Raw genomic sequence first — 24,629 nt, 5'->3', positions numbered from 1 at the left:
AAAAAGCTCTATATAAATAGCACTGTAGACAGCTATTTCAAGATTAATAAATATTCTCATCTGATGGTTAAATTTGAATTTCTCCTTGTAATTTTGACAGGTTCCTACACTATCTTGAAGGTATTCATCTTAACATTTCGAAAGAGACTGTGAACACTTTGGCAGCTGGCTTCCCTTAATATTCCATATTAATAATGCCTTGTACAGATTATTATGTTCCTCAAAATACATTTTATATTGATTTTCATGGAAAAATTTTTCTTAATGTACATTTAAAACGGACTGTTTGTATATTTTTTTATTTGTGTTCAAATATTTAAAATGAAAAAATTTGAGTTCCAAATTGTATTTATGATTGTGGTAAATTTTTTTCTGAAATTTTTTGTATTATTTGAGTTAGCTTTGTTGTATTTTGCATGTGAGTGAGTTGTTTCTAGAAAGTAGAATTCACTATATTTCTTAACATGTTTCATTATTAAATTAATCCATAATTTTTCTCTTTCCCGTTACCTTTAATCCACCTCCCTCCCACCCACCCGTCAGTACTCTGACAAGTTGTATATATGAATCATCCAGGTGGTAATCAAGTTCCTACAGTACAAAATTATGTAAAAACTTCCTAGGTAAGAAATTATGCTTCATTTTTCAAAAAGTACCATCTTCTAGATAAATTTATTTTTAGTGTATTCCTCCAGTGTATTTTGCCATTGAATCATTGAATGTTTACAAAGTGAAAACAAGATTATGAATTGTCGTTTTCATAGATATTTTTAGCAACCATACATATGTGATATTTTGTATATTTTGCCAACTCACATCATTTGCCTTGTACATTTTTCTTATATTTTTATATCAGTGACGTTTTATTTCATAAAGATATTAATGATGTTAATATATCTATTTTGGACAAACTGCTATTCATTAAAATTGTAAGAAGAGGATTCTTCGATGGACTTTCTACATCATAATCATTTCCACTTAAAGTTGTTTTTTGGAGAAACTATGTATTTTTTAATTACAAGATTTTAAAATTCCACATTTCACTTAAAATCATTTTTGCAATCATATAATCAGGCATATCTGAAAATAGTTTCAAGTATTTATATATGTACTAGTCTTGAATTCAGTTAAGTTACTTTATCTGGCGAGTTACATATTTATCTCAAAGGTAAGGATCCTAATTTTGTACAGATGGAAAATACTAATGTGTATCTGTTTACAAATGTGTATGAAGATATGTTTTTACCTTTTATTTGTTCAGTCTACTTTTTTGTTGATAGTATATTGATTTAATTAAAGGTAAAAGCTTAAATAGGTGGTCCAGATGTAGTTATCTGGGTAAATATGGATATTTTATAGGTTTGGATATAGGCTGTATCTTACAGGTTTTGTCCTCGTACAAAAGAATAGATCAGAAGTTCTGTGGGTGTTTTTTTTTTCAAGTATGTGGATTTTCTTCTATTGCATACTAGCATTCACTATTTGCAGAGCACTTACCTATTAATTTGGTTTTATCATTAGAAAATTCTGGTAATACGGGACGCCTGGGTGGCTCAGTTGGTTAAGCAGCTGCCTTCGGCTCAGGTCATGATCCCAGCGTCCTGGGATGGAGTCCCACATCGGGCTCCTTGCTCCGCAGGGAACCTGCTTCTCCCTCTGACTCTGCCTTCCACTCTGTCTGCCTGTGCTCGCTCTCACTCTCTCTCTCTCTTACAAATAAATAAATAAAATCTTTAAAAAAAAAAAAACAAAAGAAAATTCTGGTAATAGGGCGCCTGGGTGGCTCAGTGGGTTAAGCTGCTGCCTTTGGCTCAGGTCATGATCTCAGGGTCCTGGGATCGAGTCCCACATAGGGCTCTCTGCTCAGCAGGGAGCCTGCTTCTCTCTCTCTGCCTGCCTTTCCATCTACTTGTGATTTCTCTCTGTCAAATAAATAAATAAAATCTTAAAAAAAAAAAAAAAAAAAGAAAATTCTGGTAATAGAGTAAAATACACTAACTTTAGAATTTTATTTAAGAAGATCAAAAATCAAGAAACAATGGGGATATTTTCTTCATTAATAGGGACACATTTAAGATTTTCTTGTAGATGGGGCACCTGGGTGGCTCAGTGGGAAGCCTGCTTTCTCCTCTCTCTCTGCCTCTCTGCTTACTTGTGACCTCTGTTAAATAAATAAATAAAATCTTAAAAAAAAAAGAAGAAGAAGAAGATTTTCTTGTAGGTCTAACATCATTTGGGGGGAATTTTATTTTTTTTTTAATTTATTTGACAGAGAAAGAGAACATGAGCAGGGGCATCAGGAGAGGGAGACCTGGGGCTCAATCCCAGGATCATAACCTGAACGAAAGGCAGATGTTTAACCAACTGAGCCACCCTGGTGCCCCAAAGGTTTATTTGAAAGAGAGAGCGCACAAGCTGGAGGGGTAGAGAGAAGGAGAGAGAATCTCAAGCAGATTCCACCCTGAGCGCAGAGTCCAAAGTGGGGCTCAGTCTCACAACCCTGAGATCATGAGATCATGAGCTAAAACCAAGTCAGATGCTTAACGAACTGTGCCACCCTGATGTCCCCAAAATTATGAATTCTTAAAGGTGATAAAATCCTATAAGATTTAAATTCACTTTTAAGATAAAGTAAGCAAATTCTGGGGGCGCCTGGGTGGCTCAGTGGGTTAAGCCTCTGCCTTCGGCTCAGGTCATCATCCCAGAGTCCTGGAATCGAGTCCCACATCGGGCTCTCTGCTCAGCAGGGAGCCTGCTTCCCTCTCTCTGTCTGCCTCTCTGCCTACTTGTGATCTCTGTCAAATAAATAAATCTTTTTTAAAAAGTAAGCAAATTCTGATGGCTTATTCAGTACTTATCCTATAAATGTCTACAGTGAACACATTTTTCACTTTAAAGCTCTTTCCAGAAATATGTGGGAGATAGAATGCCACATATCTGGCAGGAACCACTGAATGGTTGGTGAAGTTGTTTATCAAATTATAGAACAATGGCAAAGGAGGCAATTTGAAGGAAAGAGGATTATTTGAGATAGTTTGAGATACCTACAACATATCCAAGGTAAAAATGTTTGCGTACAATCATGTATGTAAACATAGACATTTCCAAGTGAATCGCAGTAAGTCTAGGCTGCATCCCTAGGGAGATGGGAAGTGCTGGAAGAAAGGACTTCTACTTATTTCACTTTTTTTTTTTTTTAATTTTTCAGTGTTCCAAGATTCATTGTTTATGCACCACACCCAGTGCTCCATGCAGTATGTATCCTCCTTTATACCCACCACCAAGCTCACCCAACCTCCTGTCCCCCCTTATTTCACATATTGGATTATTCAAAAGTTTTTCTAACAAACATATTTCACTCTGTAGATTAAAGGAAGGACGTAAAGCTTTGACATCATATACTTGGGTTCAGGACTGCTAAGATATAATGAGGGCCTGAACTGAGGCAAATGTAATACTGGAAAATGTGAGATGTGAAAAAATTACGTGCTACTTTTCTCAAAAGGTGGCCTATCTAGGGGTACCTGGGTGGTGCAGTCGGTTAAGCACCTGATCCTTGGTTTCAGCTCAGGTCGTGATCTCAGCATCTTGGGGTGGAGCACAGCATCAGGCTTGGAGCTCTGCATGGAGTCTGCTTGGGATTCTCTCTTCCGTCTCCCTCTGTACCCCTGCCCCCACATACTCATTCTCTCTCTCTCAAATTTTTTTTTAAAAGATGGTCTGTCCAGGGGTGCCTGGGTAGCTCAGTGGGTTAAACCTCTGTCTTGGGTGAGCCCCACATTGGGCTCTCTGCTCAACAGGGAGCCTGCTTCCCCCACTCTCTCTGTCTGCCTCTCTGCCTATTTGTGATCTCTCTCTCTGCTCTGTTGAGTAAATGAGCGAAGTCTTAAAAAAAAAAAAAAGATGTTCTGTCCAAGTAAAATATTTCAAAGTGGGGGGAAAAAAAAGAATGTATTAGACAAATCTTTGTTCTGGGCTGATAAAACTGAACTGATGAAAATCACCCTTTGAAAGCAATACATCAAACCATATGCTACTTACAGAATTAAGATGATTTCATAAGTTGTGTTCTTGGTTATATTTAGCGTTATTCCCATAATGAGCACCACCCCAAAAAAATCATTACTCTCTACTAATAACAGAATGATGCAGACCATTGGTATGGGATGGAATCTGCTTTTCAGCGTTCTTGCTTTGGCTGTTTAGGGGGCATCTTACTATTTAACCCTTACACCCAAAAGGCACAGAATCTCCTAAGATATTTATTGATTTAGCTTATTACTGTGTGAACAATTCAACAATCGAAAGTCTGACTTTAAATAAAAATATATTTTCTTCTCCATAAACATGGATGTTGAAAACAGTTGGCTGTACAGCTTTAGGGCTAATAAATATAAATTAATATAACCTTAGAGCTCTTTATTTAACCTCAGCATTTTAAGGTTCAGTGTCTAAAACTGCTAATTCATAGAAGGCAACAGCTTGCAATAATGAGTCATACAACTCTTCTGTTCTGTGCTGTTCGGTAGATGAAAACATCTGTCTGTAGAGGACAATCTTCTCAGGAGGGAAGACTACCCGAGGCTGCTCCTTCAGAACAGACTCTGAGAGGAACTGCTTCACCAGCTCTTTTCCACTAGTCCGTGTGTCCCCAATCATCAGTTCAAAGTGCTTCCCCACTCCATTTCGATTCATGCTCAGCACCTGATGCTGGCCATCCTGGGCAAAGGTTTTGTTTAATAAGGCATACAGCATGGCTTCCATGATATGAAAATGTAACACTACAGGAAACCGAGATGAGTTCTGAATTGAAAACCCGATTTTTTCCAGAACATAGAAGTCAGCTTTAGGCATCTTTGAAATGACTGAAGAAATCTTTAAAAAAAAAAAAAAAAAAGTGAAAAGAAATAATTCATTAAGTTTTGTTGTTTCGGTCCCCTCTCCCATTTCTTTTTAAAAATATGTAACTTACTTTATACTGCTACTGACAGTTTTTTGGGTTTGTTTTGGTTTTGTTTTTTAAAGATTTTATTTATTTGACAGAGAGAGATCACAAGCAGGCAAAGCTGCAGGCAGATGGGGAGGAAGAAACAGGCTCTCTGTTGAGCAGGGAGCCGGATGCGGGACTTGATCCCAGGACTCTGGGGTCATGACATGAGCTGAAGGCAGTCGCTTAACCGACTGAGCCACCCAGCCACCCCTGCAACTGACCGTTTTGAAGTAAGTGAAAAATCATCATTTTATGGAGAGTCAGGAGTCAAGTTCTGCCCTGGTTCTATCAGGAATAAGCTGAGCTAAGGCAGATCATTCAGTCCTCCCACGTACTAGTTTCTTCATCTTGAAAATGGGCTTCATAATTTCTAAATCTATATTAAGATCAGACAACTTAAAACATTTAGTAACCTTTTGAAAATGTCTAGGGTAGAGCATAGGATTAGAATACCTAGCCTACGATCAGGGGCGCCTGAGTAGCTCAGTCGGTTGAGTGTCCAACTCAATCTCAGCTCAGGTCTTGACCTCAGAGTTTTTTTTTTTTTTTTAAGATTTTATTTATTTGACAGACAAAGATCACAAGTAGGCAGAGAGGCAGGCAGAGAGAGAGGGAGAGGAGGAAGCAAGCTCCCCGCCGAGCAGAGAGCCCGATGTGGGGCTCGATCCCAGGACTCTGAGATCATGACCTGAGCCGAAGGCAGAGGCTTTAACCCACTGAGCCACCCAGGCGCCCCGACCTCAGAGTTTTTTGTTCAAGCCCTATGCTGGGCTCCAGAGCAGGATGCAGGATGCAGAGCCTACTTAAGAAAAAAAAAAAAAAAAAAAAAATGAAGGCCTAGCCCGCAATCCTGATCTTCAACTGACTACCTGACTAATCCTGTCAGATGCTTGATTGATTATACCAGTTTTCATATGTGTAATCAGGATGGTAATTATTACCCATCTCACAAGGTTCTGAGGACTCAAATGAGACAATTAGTGAAGCATTTTGAAAAATAAGCTGAGGGGCACCTGGGTGGCTCAGTCAGTTAAGTATCTGACTTGATTACAGCTCAGGTCAGCATCTCAGGGTCCTGGAATCAAGCCCCATGTTTGGCTCCGTGCTCAGCAGGGAATCTGCCTGAGGATTCTCTCCCTCTCCCTTTTTTTCTTTTTTTAATTTATTTGACAGAGAGAGATCACAAATAGGCAGAGAGGCAGGCAGAGAGGGAGAGGGAGGCAGGCTCCCTGCTGAGCAAAGAGCCCGATGTGGGGCTCAATCCCAGGAACCTGAGACCATGACCTGAGCTGAAGGCAGAGGCTTATCCCACTGAGCCACCCAGGTGCCCTCTCCCTCTCCCTTTATGCTCCCTTCACTAAAACCAATAAATAAGGGGTGCCTGGGTAGCTCAGACAGTTAAGCATCTGCCTTTGGCTCAGGTCTTGATCCCAGGGTCCTGGGTCAAAGCCTTGCATCGGCCTCTCTCCCTCTGCCTCTCCCACTGTTCGTGCTCTCTATCTCAAATGAATAAATAAATAAATCTTTTCTTAAAGAATTAAAAATAAGCTTTGTAAATATAGTGCTGAAGTTTTATAACATTAGAATAATGTATTTTACCATCAGTTTTCTCAGTATCTGCCTTTGGTACATTAAGGTATTTCATGAACTAAATGAAGATTCAATTTTTTAAAAATCATAGGTGATGAAAAACATGATAGGAATGGGTGAGTAGGGGCGCCTGGGTGGCTCAGTTGGTTAAGCGTCTCCCTTCCACTCAATCACGATCCCAGGGTCCTGGGATTAAGCCCCACATCAAGCTCCGTGCTCAGTGGAAGGTCTGCTTTTCCCTCTCCCTCTGCCTGCCACTGCCTCTGCTTGTACCATCTCTCGTGTTCTCTCCCCCTTTCTCTGTCAAACAAATAAAATCTTAAAAAAAAGGAATGGGGGAGTAATAAGCAGCCAAGGGAAATCCATCTGCAGTACTGTATTCCATTCCCTTTAGAACGAGAAGATTAAACTACACGAGGAGTTCTAGCAGGGAGGAATTTGGAGGTGCAGTTGCTTTACCTCTTGTAAATAGACAGATGATATGTACGTTCCTTTCATCAGCTGGCAGCACTCATTCTGCTGCCAGTCCAGCACCGCCAGTTTACGATCCACATGAGCCCAGGCAACTCTTCGAGTTCCAAAAACGATGGATACGATACTATTAACTGCCTACAACAAAAAGGCTGGTTTAATTACAAGTGTAAACATTTTAACATATGCAAAATTTAAGCTATAAACTCAGAATGCCAAATCAGTTTACGTAATAGAATTATACCGGGGAGCCAGAGTGGCTCAGTTGGTTGAGCATCTGATTCCCGGTTTCAGTTCATGTCGTGATCTCGGGGTCATGAAATCAAGCCCCATGCCAGGCTCCATGTGGAGCTCATATGGAGTCTGCTTAAGACCTTCTCTCCTGGGGGCACCTGGGTGGATCAATGGGTTAAAGCCTCTGCCTTCGGCTCAGGTCATGATCCCAGGGTCAAACCCCGAATCAGGCTCTCTGTTCCGCAGGGAGCCTGTTTCCCCATCTCTCTCTCTCTGCCTGCCTCTCTGCCTACTTGTGACCTCTGTCTGTCAAATAGATAAATAAAATCTTTAAAAAAAAAAAAAAAAATGGGGCACCCGGGTGGCTCGGTGGGTTAAGCCTCTGCCTTCGGCTTGGGTCATGATCTCAGGGTCCTGGGATCGAGTCCCGCATTGGGCTCTCTGCTCCGCGGGGAGCCTGCTTCCTCCTCTCTCTCTCTCTGCTTGCCTGCCCACTTGTGGTCTGTGTCAAATAAATAAAATTAAAAAAAAAAAAAAAGGCCTTTTCTCTCTCTGCCCCTACCCTGAGGTTGCACTCTAAAATAAATTCATAAATCTTTAAAACAAAGAAGTATACTTCTACTTTATGAACGGAGAATTGTTAAGGAAATGCAGGAATAATAATAATTTTTTTAAAGACTATTTATTTATTTGAAATAGCATGAGTGGGGGGGCAGAGAGAGAGAAGCAGGCTCCCTGCCGAACAAGGAGCCCAAACTGGGCCCCGATCCCAGGACCCTGGAATCATTACTGAGCCATCCAGGAACCCCCCGGAATAATTATTACTAAAAGATAACCAGTAGCAGTCAGTTTAAAGACAAAGAACCTTTACCCAGCCCAAAGTAGGCATTCAAATATTCCAGTGTTGCTGAACAAGGAACATGGCCATACATTGTAAGAAATGCCACCACACAACAGTCACACCATCAGGAGAAGACATGGTCTGGGAAGACTTCCTAAAGGACTAGGAGAATGAGTAAGTGTAAGTGGGAAGTGATTTCCCCGGGTGTCCACCCAGATAGGCGGGAAAGGTGTGTGACACTTCACACACGCAGGCCCTGGAATAAAGTGTGCAAGCGGGAAAGATGCGGAGGGGTAAACAGGTATTTGCAAAAGTACCTTACTTTATCCTGAGAGCTGCAGGAAGCCATCAAAGCATACAACTAACATTCAGACACAAAACGAGATTTACATTTCAGAACCATCACTGACCGCTGTGTGGAAGATGGACCACAGAAGGCTAGACTAGAGGAAGGTATCTATTAGGTGCCTGTTATGTGACAAAGCATTAAGAATCAAAGACAGTGATGATGAGGACAAGAAACAGGTCGGATATAATGCCAGTAGAACTGCTATGCAGGGATGGGAGAGCTTAAGATAAGCCCACTTTTAATGCAGTATTAATATTGAGACATTAATCAAGATGATGATAGGAAGCAATCAACTTGGGAAGGTAGGGGAAGAGGAGTTTTTTTAACATACTGTATTCAGGTTTCCTATAGGGCTTCTAAGGGGAAATGTGTAATAGATAGTTGGATATGCGGATTTAACTCTGCTGAGGCTGGAGGTAAGAGTACAACAGCATCTCTGTACCCTCACACAGTTCATTCAAGTTGTACGGATAAATAAATTACTGTGCTCTGTAGATACAAAGGCACACAAGCAGGAACATTTTATAATTCTATACCCATCTTCCTTTCACTGCTAGGGAATGGATAAAATATCCATTAAACGCAGGCTAGTTTGGATGCCCAAACATCTACAAAATACAGGCCTTCTTTTGATTCCTGAGTTCAATGATTCTCAAGCTTTAGTGTACATAAGAATTACAAACCAGATTACACATGGTACTTCATGGGCAAGAGATTTGAGGAAAAGAACATACTTTATTTGGAAGTCAGTATAATTGTTCTCATCATATACAAAATGACTTTAGAACCCATCCCTGTAAAAACGTTGCAACTCTACTATAATGACTATAAATAGTACTTGTAGCCAAGTCGGAACAGAAATCCAAACCCTGAAAATTTTGGTTCAAATATGTTCCAGATCAACTGCAGAAGTTGTTCTATCTGTAGTCCATGAATGGATTTCATGAAACCTATATGTCCTCTGAAAATGTATGCAATATTCTATGTAAATGTGATTTTTTGGTTGTTTTTCTGAAAAGAGGGTCCTTAGCTTTCATCAGGTTTTCCGAAAGTGTCCATAATCTTCCCAAAACTGAGAACCACTGGTCCAGAGAAAAAATGTGCTTACTATTGGTACGCAATGAGAGAATATTTTATCACGTATTGCTACACAGGACCTAACCTCCTTCTCCAAGGTTTAATGTTTGATGTGCCAAGTAATTCTAATATTTGTTTTTTAAGACAACACTGAAAAGGATTTGCTTGTAGAATGCCTTTTCAAAGGGGGAACAGAACTTTAAATAAACTTTAAAGAAAATAACTTTAAATCCTGCTGGAAAGACCAGTATAATGTTCTGAAGTCACTCCTTGGTCATAACCCTCTTTGTATCTTAATCTCAATATAACCCTCTTGATAGACATAAGTAGTTCCTCAATTCCTCTTCAATAAATCTTGCACAAACCTGTTTCTCTACAATTGTTCTTCCTAGAATGCCTGCCTCCTCCAATGAGCCTCATTCTCCTTCTCTGAGATCTAGGTTTTGGTCAACTTTCCCCAAACAGGCACAGCCCATGGTTCTCTGTCCTTTCAACGGCCCATTCACTCTCTCCCCATCTCATTCATCTGTACTGATCACATACCAACTAAACTATAAGCTGTCCTGCTGCCCAGAATAGTACTTTGCAAAGTAGATTCTCAATATGTAGGGAGCAGTATAACAGATATTAAGAAAAAACAGTATACCAGGGCACCTGGGTCACTCAGTGGGCTAAGCCTCTGGCTCAGGTCATGATCTCAGGGTCCTGGGATTGAGCCCCACATCGGGCTCTCAGCTCAGCAGGCAGCCTGCTCCCTGCTCTCTCTGTGCCTGTTGCTCTGCCTACTTGTGATCTCTCTCCATCAAATAAATAAAATCTTAAAAAAAAAAATTAAAAGAAAAGAAAAACAGTATACCTTAAATCTCTCTCTCTCTATTTCTGGTTTGATGAGCTTTCTCAAGAGCCGGTTGTCCTGGAACTTTCTTTTTTTCCCTCCAGTCTCTGGACAAAGAATGGAGTTACAAACTTGAATGGTTGTTTTATACTGGAACAAGGGCACATTCATTAAACTCTCCAAATTCTGAAATGGCCCAAACTTCTCTCTGTGCTCTATAATATTGACGGATTTTCTTCCACGAAGCAACCTGAAAGCTTCAAGTTCTTTATTAGATGCCGTATTCAACACATGCAAGATGGTAGCCTGCTGTTCTGAAGAGAAGAGCTTGTCAAGTGCATTTCCAGGTTCCTTTGTATTTTCATCATAAAAAGCAGCATTGGGAGTAATCTTCTTAGGTGCATCGGATTTTTTCCAACAGCAGGAACTATGTAGCGCCTGGATTAAGAATGACCTTAATGGAACTGGAAAACATCGCCACCTTCCTAAAAGGAAAATTCAGCAAAATGTAAGCTGGAATGTCCTACTTCTTTTTAGGATTAGTTGTGGCTTGACTAGAGCCCTCGGAAAGGGACAGAGACATTCTCATAATCTTAGAAGTAGTATACCATACTCGCGAGAGGTCTTCTGATTTTGTGGATAAGTCCCAAGTTTTAGGACCTAGAAATCCTACTTAATGCCTATAAAAAGAGCATGTATTTAAGACAATGATTTCCACCGCTGAGACGTTTTTGACATTTTTAACTTTAGAGGAACCTTTGTGTAATTCGTATCTCTCGTTAGGTATATTTTCACATCCATTTTCGCTAGTTTCTTATGCGGTGCAACCAAATAAAATTAAATCGTATACGTTTATAAGACGTGTTTTAGCTGAGTGGCGGATGTAACGGGCGGCTTTTATTCTCACCGGTACACTTTTTCAGATTTCTACTACGACTGTTTCCGCAAGCAGAAAAACAAAACACCCCATTAAGAAATAATTCTGGGGGCGCCGGGGTGGCTCAGTGGGTTAAAGCCTCTTCCTTCGGCTCAGGTCATGATCCCAGGGTCCTGGGATCGAGCCCCGCATCGGGCTCTCCTCTCCCACTCTGCCTGCCTCTCTGTCTACTTGCGATCTCTCTCTGTGTGAAGTAAATAAATAAGATCTTTTTAAAGAAACAATTCTGCAAAACCAATGGGAAGTCACTCAGACACCGCGGCCACCGGAAAATACCACAGCCTGAGGTGAGCGGACGGCGGCTCGCATCTCAACGCTCCGCCCGCCACCCAGTCGGGGAAAGGCCCGCCCGCGGACCCCTCCTCCGGGGAGCGCAGTTGCGTCGAGGCTCCCCATCAGCTCAGCCAAGACTCCAGGAGGGAGGGCTGGACGGGCGACCTGTGGAAGAGGGTACTCCAGGACCAGAGGCTAAAGACAGGCGGGAAATTAACCAACATTCCAGGTACCCTACCTCCCGCCACGAGCAAACTACCGACGCTCATCCTTCCAGGTAAAGCACGGGGTTCCCGCAGTCCCATCTTCCCCCACTGACTTCCGGCCCGGGGGTGCTTCGCCTTTTAGGGCCCGGCCTGGCGGCGCAAAGGTTCCGGCGGCCGCGGCGTTCCGGCGGGGGATGCGTCCGGCTGAGCTGCGCGGGAGCCACTCCTCCGCTGCGCGCCTCGTGGCGGCGTCCAGCCAAGGCGGTGTCCTTGGATCCCGAGCCCCCGGGTGGTCTGCACATTCATTCCACCGCGTCCTGGAGACGTTCTGCCCAAGGCCGGCCCGTGACAGCCACCGAGCGGGATCTCTAGGAAGAAAACGCCTAGGCGGGTTTTAGTCCGTGGTTGGCCAGCTCCCCTCCTTCAGGGAGCCTCCCTGGGTTTTTTCCAGGCACATGGACTGATAAGGTCTTGTGGCCCTGCCTGTGGCGCAAGGAGCGGAGTTTGGTGGGGAGCATAGACGGGTACACAAATAACCGTATCACTAGGCAGAATCGGGAGAGGCAGGGGTTCAGGGAAGGGCGAGCGGTAGGAGGAGGTGGCTTTGCCTCTGAGACTTGAAAGCCACAGCCTCGTTCCATTTGGAAGGGATGGGGCGAAGGGGAGGGAGATGAGGCAGGCACAAAATTTGGTTGGGCCTTGAATGCAAAAAGGGGTAGTTGAATAGGGTCATACCAGAGGTGTGTTTCTAGAAAATTTGCCGTATATAAACATGCGAGGCTAGGGACTCCTGGGTGGCTCAGTCAGTTAAGCAGCTCAGGTCATGATCCCAGATCCTGGGATCCAGCCCCACATAGGGCTCCCTGCTCAGCAGGGAGTCTGCTTGTTCCTCTCCCTTCTGCTTGTGCTCTCTCTTCTATCAAATAAATAAAGTCTTTAAAAAAAAAAAAAAAAGGATCTAAGAATCTTATTAATTCCTGGAGAACTTAGAACTGTAAGAAGAAATAAACTCAACTTTTTGTGCAAAATCCTCCAAATCAAATAATTTCCTTTTCTCCTGGCTTATTCTGCTTATGAGGTGTTACAGGTTGAATTACATCCTTCAGTAAAGGTATGTTGAGGGGTGCCTGGGTGGCTCAGATCTTGATTCCTGCTCAGACTATGATCTCAGGGTGGTGAGATTGAGACCCATGTTGGACTCTGCATTCGGTGGGGAGTCTGCTTGAGATTCTCTCCCTCTGCTCCTCCCCTGCTCTCTCTAAAATAAAAAAATAAATAAAATCTTAAAAAAAAAAAAAAAAGTATGTTGAAGTCCTAGCCCTCAATTCCCCAGAATGTGATCTTGTTCAGATATAGGGTTATTGCAGATGTACTTAGCTAAAATGATGTCATCCTAGAGTGAAAGCGGGTGACTAATTCAATATGACTGGTGCCCTTAAAAGAAGAGAACCAGGGGCGCCTGGGTGGCTCAGTGGGTTAAAGCCTCTGCCTTCGACTCAGGTCATGGTCCTAGGATCCTGGGATTAAGCCCTGAATCGGCCTCCCTGCTCAGCAGGGAGGCTGCTTCCTCCTCTCTCTCTCTTTGCCTGCCTCTCTGCCCACTGGGATCTCTCTCTCTCTGTCAAATAAATAAATAAAATATTTTTTTAAAAAAAGAAGAAGAAGAAGAAGAGGACCATATGAATGCCATGTGAGAATGGAAGCAGAGCTGGGAGTGATGCATCCACGAGCCAAGGAAGGCAAGGATCACCAGGGGATCGTCACAAACTAGGAGGGAGGCATGGAACAGATTCACCTTTAGAAGGAACCAGCCCTGCTTATATTGTGATTTCATGCTTCCAGCCTCCAGAGCTGTGGAAGAATAAATTTCTGTTGTTTTAAGCCACCCTGTTCCGAGTACTTTGTTACTGGAGCCCTAGGAAAATAACACTTGGAGCCCTAAAGAGCCCTGGTGATTGAGGCTTTCAGAGATGACAACGTTCACTGGCAAGATGTAATAAATCACTCACTAACTGCACAACCTTAGACAATGTCTCATCCTCTCTGAACCTCAGCTTCCTCATTTGTGAAATGGAGATAATGGTACTTACCTCACACAGAGGTTAAGAGGATTTCTCATTAAAAACAATGCAGAGAGGGGGGTTAGGAGAAGGGGGGTGGGGTTATGGACATTGGGGAGAGTATGTGCTTTGGTGAGTGCTGTGAAGTGTGTAAACCTGGCAATTCACAGACCTGTACCCCTGGGGATAAAAATATATTATATGTTTATAAAAAAATAAAAAAGTAAAACAAAACAAAACAATGCAGAGAGCCTGGCACATACTAATGGTTCAATAAATATTAGTTCCCCCTTAAAAGCATTACCTCTTCCTGGCAGCTAATTACTAATGACCTTCAGGGGAAACTCCCGCATTCATTCAATATCCTTTGACCTGAAGCTGGAAGTGGGAAGGAAAGGGGCGACTACTGTAGGTGCACGATTTACTGTAAACCAGACTCTGTGTTCAAAATGAAAGTTGTAACTTTCCCCAGAAACCAGGTCCTTCTCGCTTCCCAGTCTGTATCGCAGAAATCCCTGGCTCCTCCCACTTCTTTCATCACTGTGTCTAGCCTGTTATCTGGTTTCTGCGTGGTGGTTTTTTTTTTTTTTTTTTTTAAGATTTTATCTATTCTAGAAAGAGAGAGAACAAGCAGGGGGAGAGGCAGAGGGGGAAGCAGACTACCCACTGAGGAGGGAGCCCAAAATGGGGCTCTGTCCCAGGACCCTGGGATCATGCCCTTAGCCAAAGGCAGATGCTTAACCAACTGCGCGACCTGGGAGACCCTGTTTTCTAGTTTTTATTTTTTTTAAGATTTTATTTATTTACTTGACAAAGATCACAAGAAGGCAGAGAGGCAGAGAGAGAGGGAAGCAGGCTCCCTGCTGAGCAGAGAGCCTGATGTGGGGCTCTATCTCAGGACCCTGAGATCATGACCTGAGTCGAAGGCAGAGGCTTAACCCACTGAGCCACCCAGGTGCCCCCTGTTTTCTAGTTTTTAAACTTTTTTGGCCGTGGCACAGGATGCATAGGTGTGTGGTGTGAAACAAAAGCTTCATTAAAAAATACTTGCATTATGACATATAATGCATCTTTCTATTTTCTATTTTATTTCATTTAAAACAACAACACCACACTGGTCCATTTTTAAACTTGCCGGACAACAGGTGGAGACCTGTAGTAGATTATTGTTAGATAGGTCAGTCTGAAGCTAAGGGAGAGGACCGTGCTGGGGTATACTTTTGGAGGCTGTCCACGTAGAGGGATGGTGTTGTAACCCATGAGTACATGAGATGAGCCAGGGAGAGGTAGTGTGGGGACACCACACCAAATCAAGGAAAAAACTCTGGGAGCACCCGCTCTGGGGGGAAGTAGAGAATTCGGATTCTCAAAAAGACAAAGAGGCAATGTTTAGAAGGATTTACTTTTGTTTTTAGATTTTGTTTATTTGACAGACAGAGATCACAAGTAGGCAGAGAGGCAGCAGTGGGGGGCGGGGAGCAGGCTCCCTGCTGAGCAGAGAGCCCGATGTGGGTCTCGATCCTAGGACCCTGAGATCATGACCTGAGCCAAAGGCAGAGGCTTTAACCCACTAAGCCACCCAGGCACCCCTGTCTAGAAAGATTTAAAAGGAAACAGGACAAAGTCAAGTGAAAGAGACAAAAGACATAAAGGATTTTGAGGAGTTAAGAGACTTCTTTTTTTGGAAGCTGGGTTAGTTGAAACCACTAAGTCAATATTAATTTCATGACTCACTACTACATGGTATTGGGTAAATGCTTAAAAACACAAGAAGTTCTATCAACCTTAACTGCAAAATGTCCTTTTTAATTTTTAAATATTTTGTAACTTAAATTCAGCTAATTAACATATAATGTGTTGTTTGTTTCAGGAATATAAAATGTTCTTTTTTTTTTTATAAGTTTTTATTTATTTATTTGACAGAGAGAGACACACACGAGAGAGTGAACACAAGCAGGGGGAGTAGGAGAAGGAGAAGCAGGCTTCCTGCTAAGCAGGGAAGCAGATGTTGGTTGTATAGTGGTGAGTGATGAGGGAGCAGGAGGCTGGCTGAGGACAAAGCAAGAGCTGGCGCCTTGCACCCCCCCCCCTTCATCCGCTCCCCTCCATAGGTGTAGCATTCCTCAGGCACCCCTGACTGCCATAAAATGATAAATAGTTAACTTGCTGAGATCACAATCCTACAAGACAGGAGTCTCCCTTGGTTTGCAAATGTCCTTGAGATTACAACAAAGAAGTTACCTTATCAATAGCCCAATTTCCAAAGACACAGAACTCAGTTCCTCAAGCCTAATGTTACCCTCCCCTCCATAAAAACCGAAGGAGGTGGAGGTAGAAGGAAAAGTAAATAAAGTTAAATTTCTTCTAAACCTAAATCTCATTAACAAGGATGCTTGATAGCAGGAATGTAACATTCCACCAGACTCCCAATTGTCTTTAAACCTAAATCTCATTAACAGGGATGCTTGATAGCAGGAATGTAACATTCCACCAGGAGACTCTCAATTGTCTTTACTTGATAGTAACTAAGCCTTCAATATCCTGATAGTATTCTTTGCCCCAATAGCCCTTCTGAATACCCCTTTGTCCTCACCTACCCAACTCCTGCGTATATAACCAACCACCCCTCACAACCCGGGGCAGCAGCAGCTCTTCCTGCCCACGGGTCCTGTCCCCGTGCTTTAATAAACCACCATTTTGCACCAAAGATGTCTCAAGAATTCTTTCTTGGTCATCGGCTCCGGACCTCAGCCCACCAAACCTCACCTAGGTTCTAGAACTTCATCAGTGAGCATAGCTGCCTTCCTGCTAACAGGGAGCCTGATGCAGGGTTCAGTCCCAGGACCTGGGATCCTGACCTGAGCCAAAGGCAGACACTTAACAACTGAGCCACCCAAGTGCCCCTAAAATGACCTTTTTAAACTCTTTCTTGCTATGGCTACCCTAGTGAGGGTCTCACAGTCTCTCACCTGGGCTCTTGCACAATTCCCCTGAGCCTCAATTTTCCAGCTGCCCATCAACCTAACCCCTTCCCTGTCCTTCATACACACCCCACCTGTCCTGGCCAACAGATTTGGTTGACCAAATCTCCCAATTCCTGCCGTGAGGTGGGGCCTCACCTCCCTCTCCTAGCTTTTTCTCTGCTCTCCACCAGGCACCCGCTGTGGCACCCCACACCCACAGCGCTGACTCTCCTGAGAATCCCTAATTGAAGGCGGGGAGCTGTTTCTTCAGGGAAGGCGAACCAGTTATGGTAATCCCATTTCCCTTTACTAAGGATGAAGATTAAGAATGGGTGGGATTCACCGGCGGTTCAGTTGGTTGGGCGTCTGTCTTTGGTTTGAGTTCTGATCCCAGGGTCTTGGGATCAAGCCCCGCCTCAGACTCCCTCCTGGGCGGGAAGCCTGCTTCTCCCTCAGCCTGCCACTTTCCCTGCCTGTGTTCCCTCTCTTGCTCTGTGCGTGTGTGTGTGTCTATCTATCAAATAAATAAATAAATGAGTGGGTATGATTCGGTTTGGGGCATATTGGGGAAAGATTTTATATCATCATAAGGAGTGGGAGGAGAAGCGGCCACCTCCCCTTTCTTCCTGAGGCCCCGAGGAGCAGGAGCCGCCTCCTGCTACGGGACAGGCCATGCTGACAGGAGCAGGAAGAACAGAAAGAGGGGGGAGTTCCGAGGCCTTGATGACATTCTTCAGCTGCTGGGCCATCCCCAAAACCACTCATCTGCAGACTTCTGGTTCAGTAAGAGAAAAACTGACCTAATGGTTTCAGCCACTTGTAGATCAGTATTCCGTTCCTTGAAGCTGATAATTTCCTGCTAGATACACCCACTCAGGAGACAAACGGGGCGACGTGAAGTTCCCCCGCACATGTCTCACGCTGTCTCACCCCTGCACCTTTGTGCCTGCCAGTCCCTTTCCCTCAGATTCCCAGCCCCCTCTGCAAAAAATGGTCTGAATTCTCACCTCCCGAGGGCCAACAAAGGTGTCCCCTGCCCTGAAGAGCCTCCTCAGTCAGACCAGAGCACCGTCCCTTTTGCCAAGCACTTGACTGATCTCTCTCAAAATACATTCTGTCTTGAACTGTAAGGCTTTTCGTTTTGGTTTGGTTTTGGCTACATGTCTTTGTCCCCTTATTTCACTCTCTATACCTTTTCTGAAAGGGATCTGGAAGCTACCAACCAGAATATATCAAGTATCCTGGAGACAGAGGAGCTCAATGGTTATGCTCAGACTGTGGAATCAGTCAACCCCGTGCTTTAACCCTGTGTTCCAATCCCACCATACTAAAAGCATGAACTAGGGCAAGTGACGGCCCCTCTCCGAGGTAGGTCCCTCTAGAGTGCATGAGGGATATAAGCCACAATCATATCCCCTCTAATACCCAGCACGTTGCCTGGCACGGTGATGATTCAAGTGTTTGTTGAAAAATATGCATGCATTCCCATACCTAATATCTAAAACGTTCATTGTGTTTGGGGAAAACAATTACAAAAATTAAAAATTAGTACTTCCTACAGGGAGCCCGCTTCTCCCTCTCCCTTTGTCCCTCCCCCTCACTGTTCTCTCTCTCTCTCAAATAAATAAATAAAATCTTTAAAAGAATTGTAATTCTCCAAGCCATTTGAATTAGATATGCACCGTATGAGGTTTAAGTGTTTATTTAGTGATATTATCTTCTTTATTTTTCTTCAAAGTCGAACACCTCCTCAAACAGCCAGGATTCCCACAAAAAGGCTGTTGATTCTTGGATAGATCATTCTGGCCAAGGTGCACACAACATATCTCCTTGCTCCCCTTCCCCTAGTGATATTTTATAGAAGAAAGATAATTTGGTCTTCCTAATCTTACTCTGGCCAAAGTTTTGGATTTCTTTTCTGCTTTTATGTTACACTGTCCTATTGTCTTTTAAAAAAGTATTACACACAATTAAAACGATAAGGCAAATGATCAAAACAGAAAGCAGCGTCTGCAATTTGAAATCCAGAACAGAATGCATGGGCTTGTGCCCCAATACTGCCTCATATAATATATGTGTATCTCAGTTTACATCTTTTTTCTTTTTTAAGATTTTATGTATTTATTTGTCAGAGAGAGAGAGGGGAGGGCACAAGCAGGGGGAGCCGCTGGCAGAGGGAGAAGAAGGCTCCCCACTGAACAGGGAGCCCAATGCAAGACTCGATCCCAGGATCCTGGGATCATGACCTGAGCCTAAGGCAAACACTTAACCGACAGCCCCCCAGGAGCCTCTCAGTTTACTTTTGTAAGAACAGTTTTCTCTTTTGTAAACCAAAGTTCAAAGTACCACTCTTACAAGGTTGTTGTGAAAAGGAGATTATGGAAATCACTGGGAAAATAGAAGATGTTATACAATGGAAGCTTTTTTTTTCATAATGGAAGATATTATTAATTGGATCATTGATTATATGGATTGAGATGAGGGGTGTGATTGTTTAAGAAACTACCTCAAGAGGAAAAGACTTAGTTGCTTTCCAAAATAATCCTTGGGGCACCTGAGTCTTGATCTCCGAGTCCTAAGTTCAAGCCCCACCTGTGGTGTAGAGATTTCTTTAGATAAATAAATAAACAAATAAACTTTTAAAAAATGAAATACTCCTCTATGTGATTAATTTAGGTAAAGCTAAAGGAAACTGAAGTTTTAGCTTTTCAAGCCTAATTTTTAAAAATTCTAGTTCAACAGGATTAGCATGCCAACATTCAAACCACATTTCCAACAGATGTCACCCTAACCTCTTCAATTGTAGTTGTAAGTTAACCTCTGTAACTAACTTCTCACTCAGTGCTCCAGGTAATGTTATAAAGTGTAACCACCTAGTTACGATGTGTTAGTTCCGGACTTATTTTTCTGGCTCTTCAGAATTCACAACTGGATGTTTCAACTCCTTATATTTTGTTCAGAATGCAAACCCCACAATGCCCGATTGCCTGTAATAATAGGGCTTTCATTTCCACCCAATTCAGCCAACATTTTGCGGCGGGGGGGCATGTGGCAAAATTCACACAACAAAATAATCACCATTTTAGCCGTTTTATTCCCCTGTGATCAAGACCTAAGAGTCAGACGCTTAACTGGCTGAGCCACCCAGGAGCCCCATTTTAACCATTTTAAAGTGTATGATTCAGTGATATTTAGTACATTCACAGTGTTGTGCAACCATCCCCACTAAATAGTTCTAGAACATTTCCAACACCCTAAAAGGAAAACTTGTACCCATACAGCAGTCACTCTCTGTGCCCCCCCCACCCTCCAAGCCAGCCCCCCCTCTCCCTGCCGCTGGCAACCAGGAATCTGTTTCCTGTCTCTTTGGGTTTGCTTGTCCTGAACGTTTCACAAAAATAGATCTACCAACATTTTTTGGGTTCGGCACTTGCTAGTCACCAAGAATATAAAGACAAATGGGACAATCTGCTTTTAACAAATTCGTTGTTAACTGGGACAAAATAAATTTTAAAAAATCATAGGACAATGTGATGATTATTGTAGCAGAAATATGAACATTGTGAGAAAATAGGTGAAGGAGATTGGACAAACTATAAGAAGTAAGATTTGAATTTGGACATAGAGGCAGGAGTTTGCGAGAACAGTGGGGGCTGGGCAGGAGGGTGGGGTAGAGGAGAAGGGGGCTGCGGTAGTAGAGGAAGGAGCTTAAAAATTTTTTTATTTTTATTTATTTTGTAAAAGATTTATTTATTTGAGAGAGAGAATGAGCAGGGAGAGGGTCAGAGGGAGAAATAAACTCCACGCTGAACAGGGAGCCTTATACTCCATCCTGGGACTCCAGGATCACGACTTGAGCCAAAGGCAGCTGCTTAACCAACTGAGCCACCCAGGTGTCCCAGCAGAGGAAGCAGCTTGAGGGAGGCACCACAGCATGGAGTTGGACCACTCTGTGCTCAAAGGATGTGGACAAAGCACCCCCCAAGCATGTTACCACCTCAGGGCCTTTGCACTTGCTGGCTTCTTTTTCTAGGACACTCTCCCCCCCACCCCCAGATAGGTGCCTCATTGGCTCAACCCCTTCCTTCAGATCTTTGCTTCAATGTCACCTCCTCAGAGAGGGTCTCCTTGACCTCTCTATCAAAATAGCATCTTCTAACCTTCTTTATCCCCTTACTGTGTTCCATTACAGCATTTTTTATTCTGGTGCCATATTGTATATGGGTATATCTGTCTTTCCCACTTGAAGGTAAGCTGCATAAAGGCCGGACCCTTTGCTTTGCTTATAGCTCTGTATCTCCAGTACCCATAACGGTGTCTGGCACATAGTGTATGCCCCATAAATATATAATGAGTGAAAGGAGCAAACACTTTGGTAGTACTACAGTGAGGAGTCCCTCTGGGCTCTTAGCTGCTTCCTATCAAAGACAAATTAACAGTGAACATACAAAGAAATAGGTCAGCTCGATCAGATTCTTTTGCCTGGCTGCTTGATTTTCCGCTGTTGCACACGCCATTCCAAAGGGAAACACTTTCGTGATCCCAAGTCCTCTCTGCTTTGTTGTTTATTATTTTTTTACCCATAGTCATTTCTTTGTTTAACTTGCAAATATTTTTTTGAATCCCTGCTACACAGCTGGCAGGTGCTGGGATACACAGATGATACAACAGACATAACCTTTAAGCTTAGGTGAGTAAGGGACCCCAGGAAACCAGTGAGCAATTACAGGAGATTCAGGTGCTTGAAAACACTAGCATTAAAGAGAGGAAAAGGCTTTGGGCACAAAGATACTCATTATAGCATTACGTATAACAACAAAAAATCAGGCACAATCTATGTCCAACAACAAGGAAATATATATCTCTCACGGACTATTAGGTAGCTATTAAAATGGTATCATGAAGCACCCATATCAATATGATAGGAAACATTATGTAAAGAAAGTTAAAGAAAAAAGGACATAAAATTGTATGAAAAAATATGATTCTGATGATATAAAAATGTATATATATAAATGGCCAGAAGAAAATTTAGGAAAAAGATAAGAAAGACTGTTGGTAGAGGAGCACCTGGGTGACTCAGTGGGTTAAGCAGCTGACTCCTGATTTCGGCTCAGGTCATGATCTCAGTGTTCTGGGATCAAGCACTGTATCAAGCTTTGCACTCATGGGGGAGGGGAGTCTGCATGAGGATTCTTTCTTTCTGCTTCTCCCTCTGCCCTTCTTCTTTTTTGCACATGAGCTCTCTCTCAAAAATAAATAAATATTTTTTTAAAAAACTGGTGGTAGGACTATTAAAAGAATAATACTAGGTTGAACTGCAGGACATTACTATTTTTGTAGGTCAACTTCATGCTATTAACCTACTATATTGATGAAAGGGGGCCACGCAGAGCTGGGTTCAAATCCCTGCTCCAGACTATGTATCATCCAGGATGCATCATCTCAGTTGTGTAACTTGGGACAAATGTACTAAAACTCTCTCCGGGGCTCTCAGTTGTCTCATCTATAAAATGGGCATAAAATAGTTTATGCTTCAGGGTTGTATTTAAGGTTAAATGCAATAATGGCTGACATACAGCAATCCCTGAATCAGTGATGGTTATACTTATGGGTGCTGTTTTCTTCCTTCTTTATTGTATCTTCCAAATTTCCTGTAATTGTAGTTAAAAATAATCTAATAAACATAATTATTTAAATTTTCAAAGGGGTTGTGATCTGTTCCCCTGGGATCTTGAGCCAAGTCCAGGGCTGGGAATGTGGTTGAAAGCTTTCTTCCAGCCCTGTGGCGGCTGGGCTCAGCTCACCAGGCAGTGACCCTGAGAGCAGGGCTGGATGTTTGTGCTCTGAGGGACCCTGGGAGCTTTATTTACGAGGACACTCTGTCCCAGGCCCTGAACTGCTCCCTCACCCCTACGGCTGCTATACAGACTGAATCCATGAAGAAGGCTGCCTCCGCCCACCCTGATCACAGCCTGTCCCCTGATCCCAGTCACGACAGTCTTTGGCCCAGTGTTCTTCTTCCCTTTGGAGTAGCTTCTGGTTCCTGAACACAGACCTGAGCGGAGCTCTGATCGTGTCCAATACCCATGACTGGGCTGTTGAGTTTCTGTTTGTGGTGATGAAAAATTGTAAAAACAGATAGTGGTGATGGTCGCACGACATCATGAATGTAATCATGCCACTGAATTGTACACTTAAAAATGGTTCAAAGCAGAATGCCTGGGCAGCTCAGATGTTTGGACACCCGCCTTCAGCCAGGTTCGTGATCTCTAGGTCCTGGGGTAGAGCCCCAGGTCGGGCTCCCTGCTCAGGAGGGAGTCTGCTTCTCCCTCTCCCCCTGATTGTGCTCTCTCTCTCTCTCTCTCTCAAATGAATAAATAAATTTTTTAAAATGGTTAAAAGGGCAATTGTGTGTTATAGAGCTTCTACCACAGTTTTTAAGAAGTAAGGGGGGAAAAAAAATCCAGGAATGGGAGGACAAATGGGAAGGCAGGCTTGTCCTGTGGGATTTGGTGTCCTGGGGCTGGTGGACACCAAAAGACCTAGGTTTAGACCCCTGTTCCGCCCATTTGGCTCTTTGACCTTGGATAACTTCACTCCTCTGAGGACAGTATACTGCCCTCAAAGGACAGTCGGGGACCTCAAATGTGATCAAATGGTGTGAAACTCTGTGTGAAACAGCCAATAAGTGTTAATCAGCATTATCACCCTCACCTGCCCCAGAGAAAGAAACCCATTACAAACAAAATACAATCGTGCCTTTTATTTCTTAAATATTTGGGTATTCATTTAGTCTCCGAGAATGCCTGAAATTCCACCTTAAGACTTAGAATTCTATAAATGGAAACTTCCAGAAATAAGGGCAGGAAGAGGACAAACTAAAGCAATCTCTCAACCTCTGATTCCTCATCATGCAGGGGATACATTTTGCTGGGTTGGCTTTTGTGGGACCTCCGTCGTGCCAGAGGAGAGCGGGACAAAGGTGCATGAACCAGGAAGGCTGAGGGTCTTGCCCTGGCAGGGGCGCAGCAGAGAAATGATGTCCTTGCCCCGTCCCCTCTTTGCCCCCCTACTCCCCCACTTCTCCTTTCCCATGTGTCTCCTGGGAGATTTATTTCTGTCTTTTTTTTCTCATCTAAAGCAGCGGAAATGAATCATCTTTCAGCCTGTTTGGTCGACAGCCCCATGCCCTCTGACCCTCTCTGGGCCCTCTCTGGTTCCTCTGGAACTGCCCCGGGCTAGATTTCACCCCCCTCAGTAGAGACTCTCCTGGCTGGTTATTTTTGGTAACGTCCCCCTCCTCCCAGGCCCAGAGGCTTGACCTCCTCCCTGCTGTGGAAGATGGGAAATGATACACAGCATTCCACAGGATGGTCCCACAAGCTGACCAGAGGAGCAGGGAAAGCAAAGGAGCCACCGCGTTCTGAGGATTTTATAATAATCTCTCTTTTTTTTATGAGGATTTTTTAAAAATTTTGTTTTAATTTATTTGACAGAGAGAGAACAGGAGAGCACGAACAGAGGGGAGAGGCAGAAGCAAGCTCTCCACTGAGCAGGGAGCCAGATGCCAGACTCCACCCTAGGACCTTGAGATCATGACCTGAGCCAAAGGCAGATGCTTAACTGACTGAGCCACCCAGGCGCCCCATATTCTGTGAATTTCGTGTGCCACACATGTACTGGCACATCTCAGTGAAGATCAGTGGATCTTCCCAGATCCTCCTTTTACAGGTGAGGACCACAAGGCTCTGAGAAGTGAAGGAATTTGTCCAAGGCCATGTAGCTAGGAAGTGGTGGAGC

The 24,629-nt window shown here is 43.3% G+C and overlaps 2 protein-coding genes across 4 annotated transcripts in view; one reads left to right on the top strand and one right to left on the bottom strand.

Moving 5' to 3' along the window:
• The window catches only part of ATAD5 (ATPase family AAA domain containing 5), a 48,100-nt gene extending 46,848 nt beyond the window's left edge, over window positions 1-1,252 (top strand). For both annotated transcript variants that reach the window (XM_059149280.1, XM_059149279.1), the window contains exon 23: window positions 101-1,252. In XM_059149280.1, coding sequence (XP_059005263.1) covers window positions 101-179 — 79 coding nt within the window. In that variant the 3' untranslated portion in view covers window positions 180-1,252. The remainder of the gene's footprint in view (window positions 1-100) is intronic.
• TEFM (transcription elongation factor, mitochondrial) overlaps window positions 1-24,629 on the bottom strand; it is a 47,137-nt gene that overhangs the window by 16,229 nt on the left and 6,279 nt on the right. Inside the window, exons 3-6 of one of the 2 annotated variants that reach the window (XM_059149290.1) lie at window positions 11,836-12,186; window positions 10,409-10,872; window positions 7,040-7,189; window positions 4,250-4,875 (exon numbers count right to left, since the gene is read on the bottom strand). In XM_059149290.1, coding sequence (XP_059005273.1) covers window positions 4,438-4,875; window positions 7,040-7,189; window positions 10,409-10,872; window positions 11,836-11,902 — 1,119 coding nt within the window. In that variant the 5' untranslated portion in view covers window positions 11,903-12,186 and the 3' untranslated portion in view covers window positions 4,250-4,437. Of the gene's footprint in view, window positions 1-4,249; window positions 4,876-7,039; window positions 7,190-10,408; window positions 10,873-11,835; window positions 12,187-24,629 lie in introns of those variants that run through there. The other variant, XM_059149291.1, reaches the window with a different exon arrangement.

Source organism: Mustela lutreola, chromosome 15 (assembly GCF_030435805.1).
Source record: "Mustela lutreola isolate mMusLut2 chromosome 15, mMusLut2.pri, whole genome shotgun sequence".
NCBI lineage: Eukaryota > Metazoa > Chordata > Mammalia > Carnivora > Mustelidae > Mustela > Mustela lutreola.
This window is presented reverse-complemented; position numbering and strand designations above follow the sequence as displayed.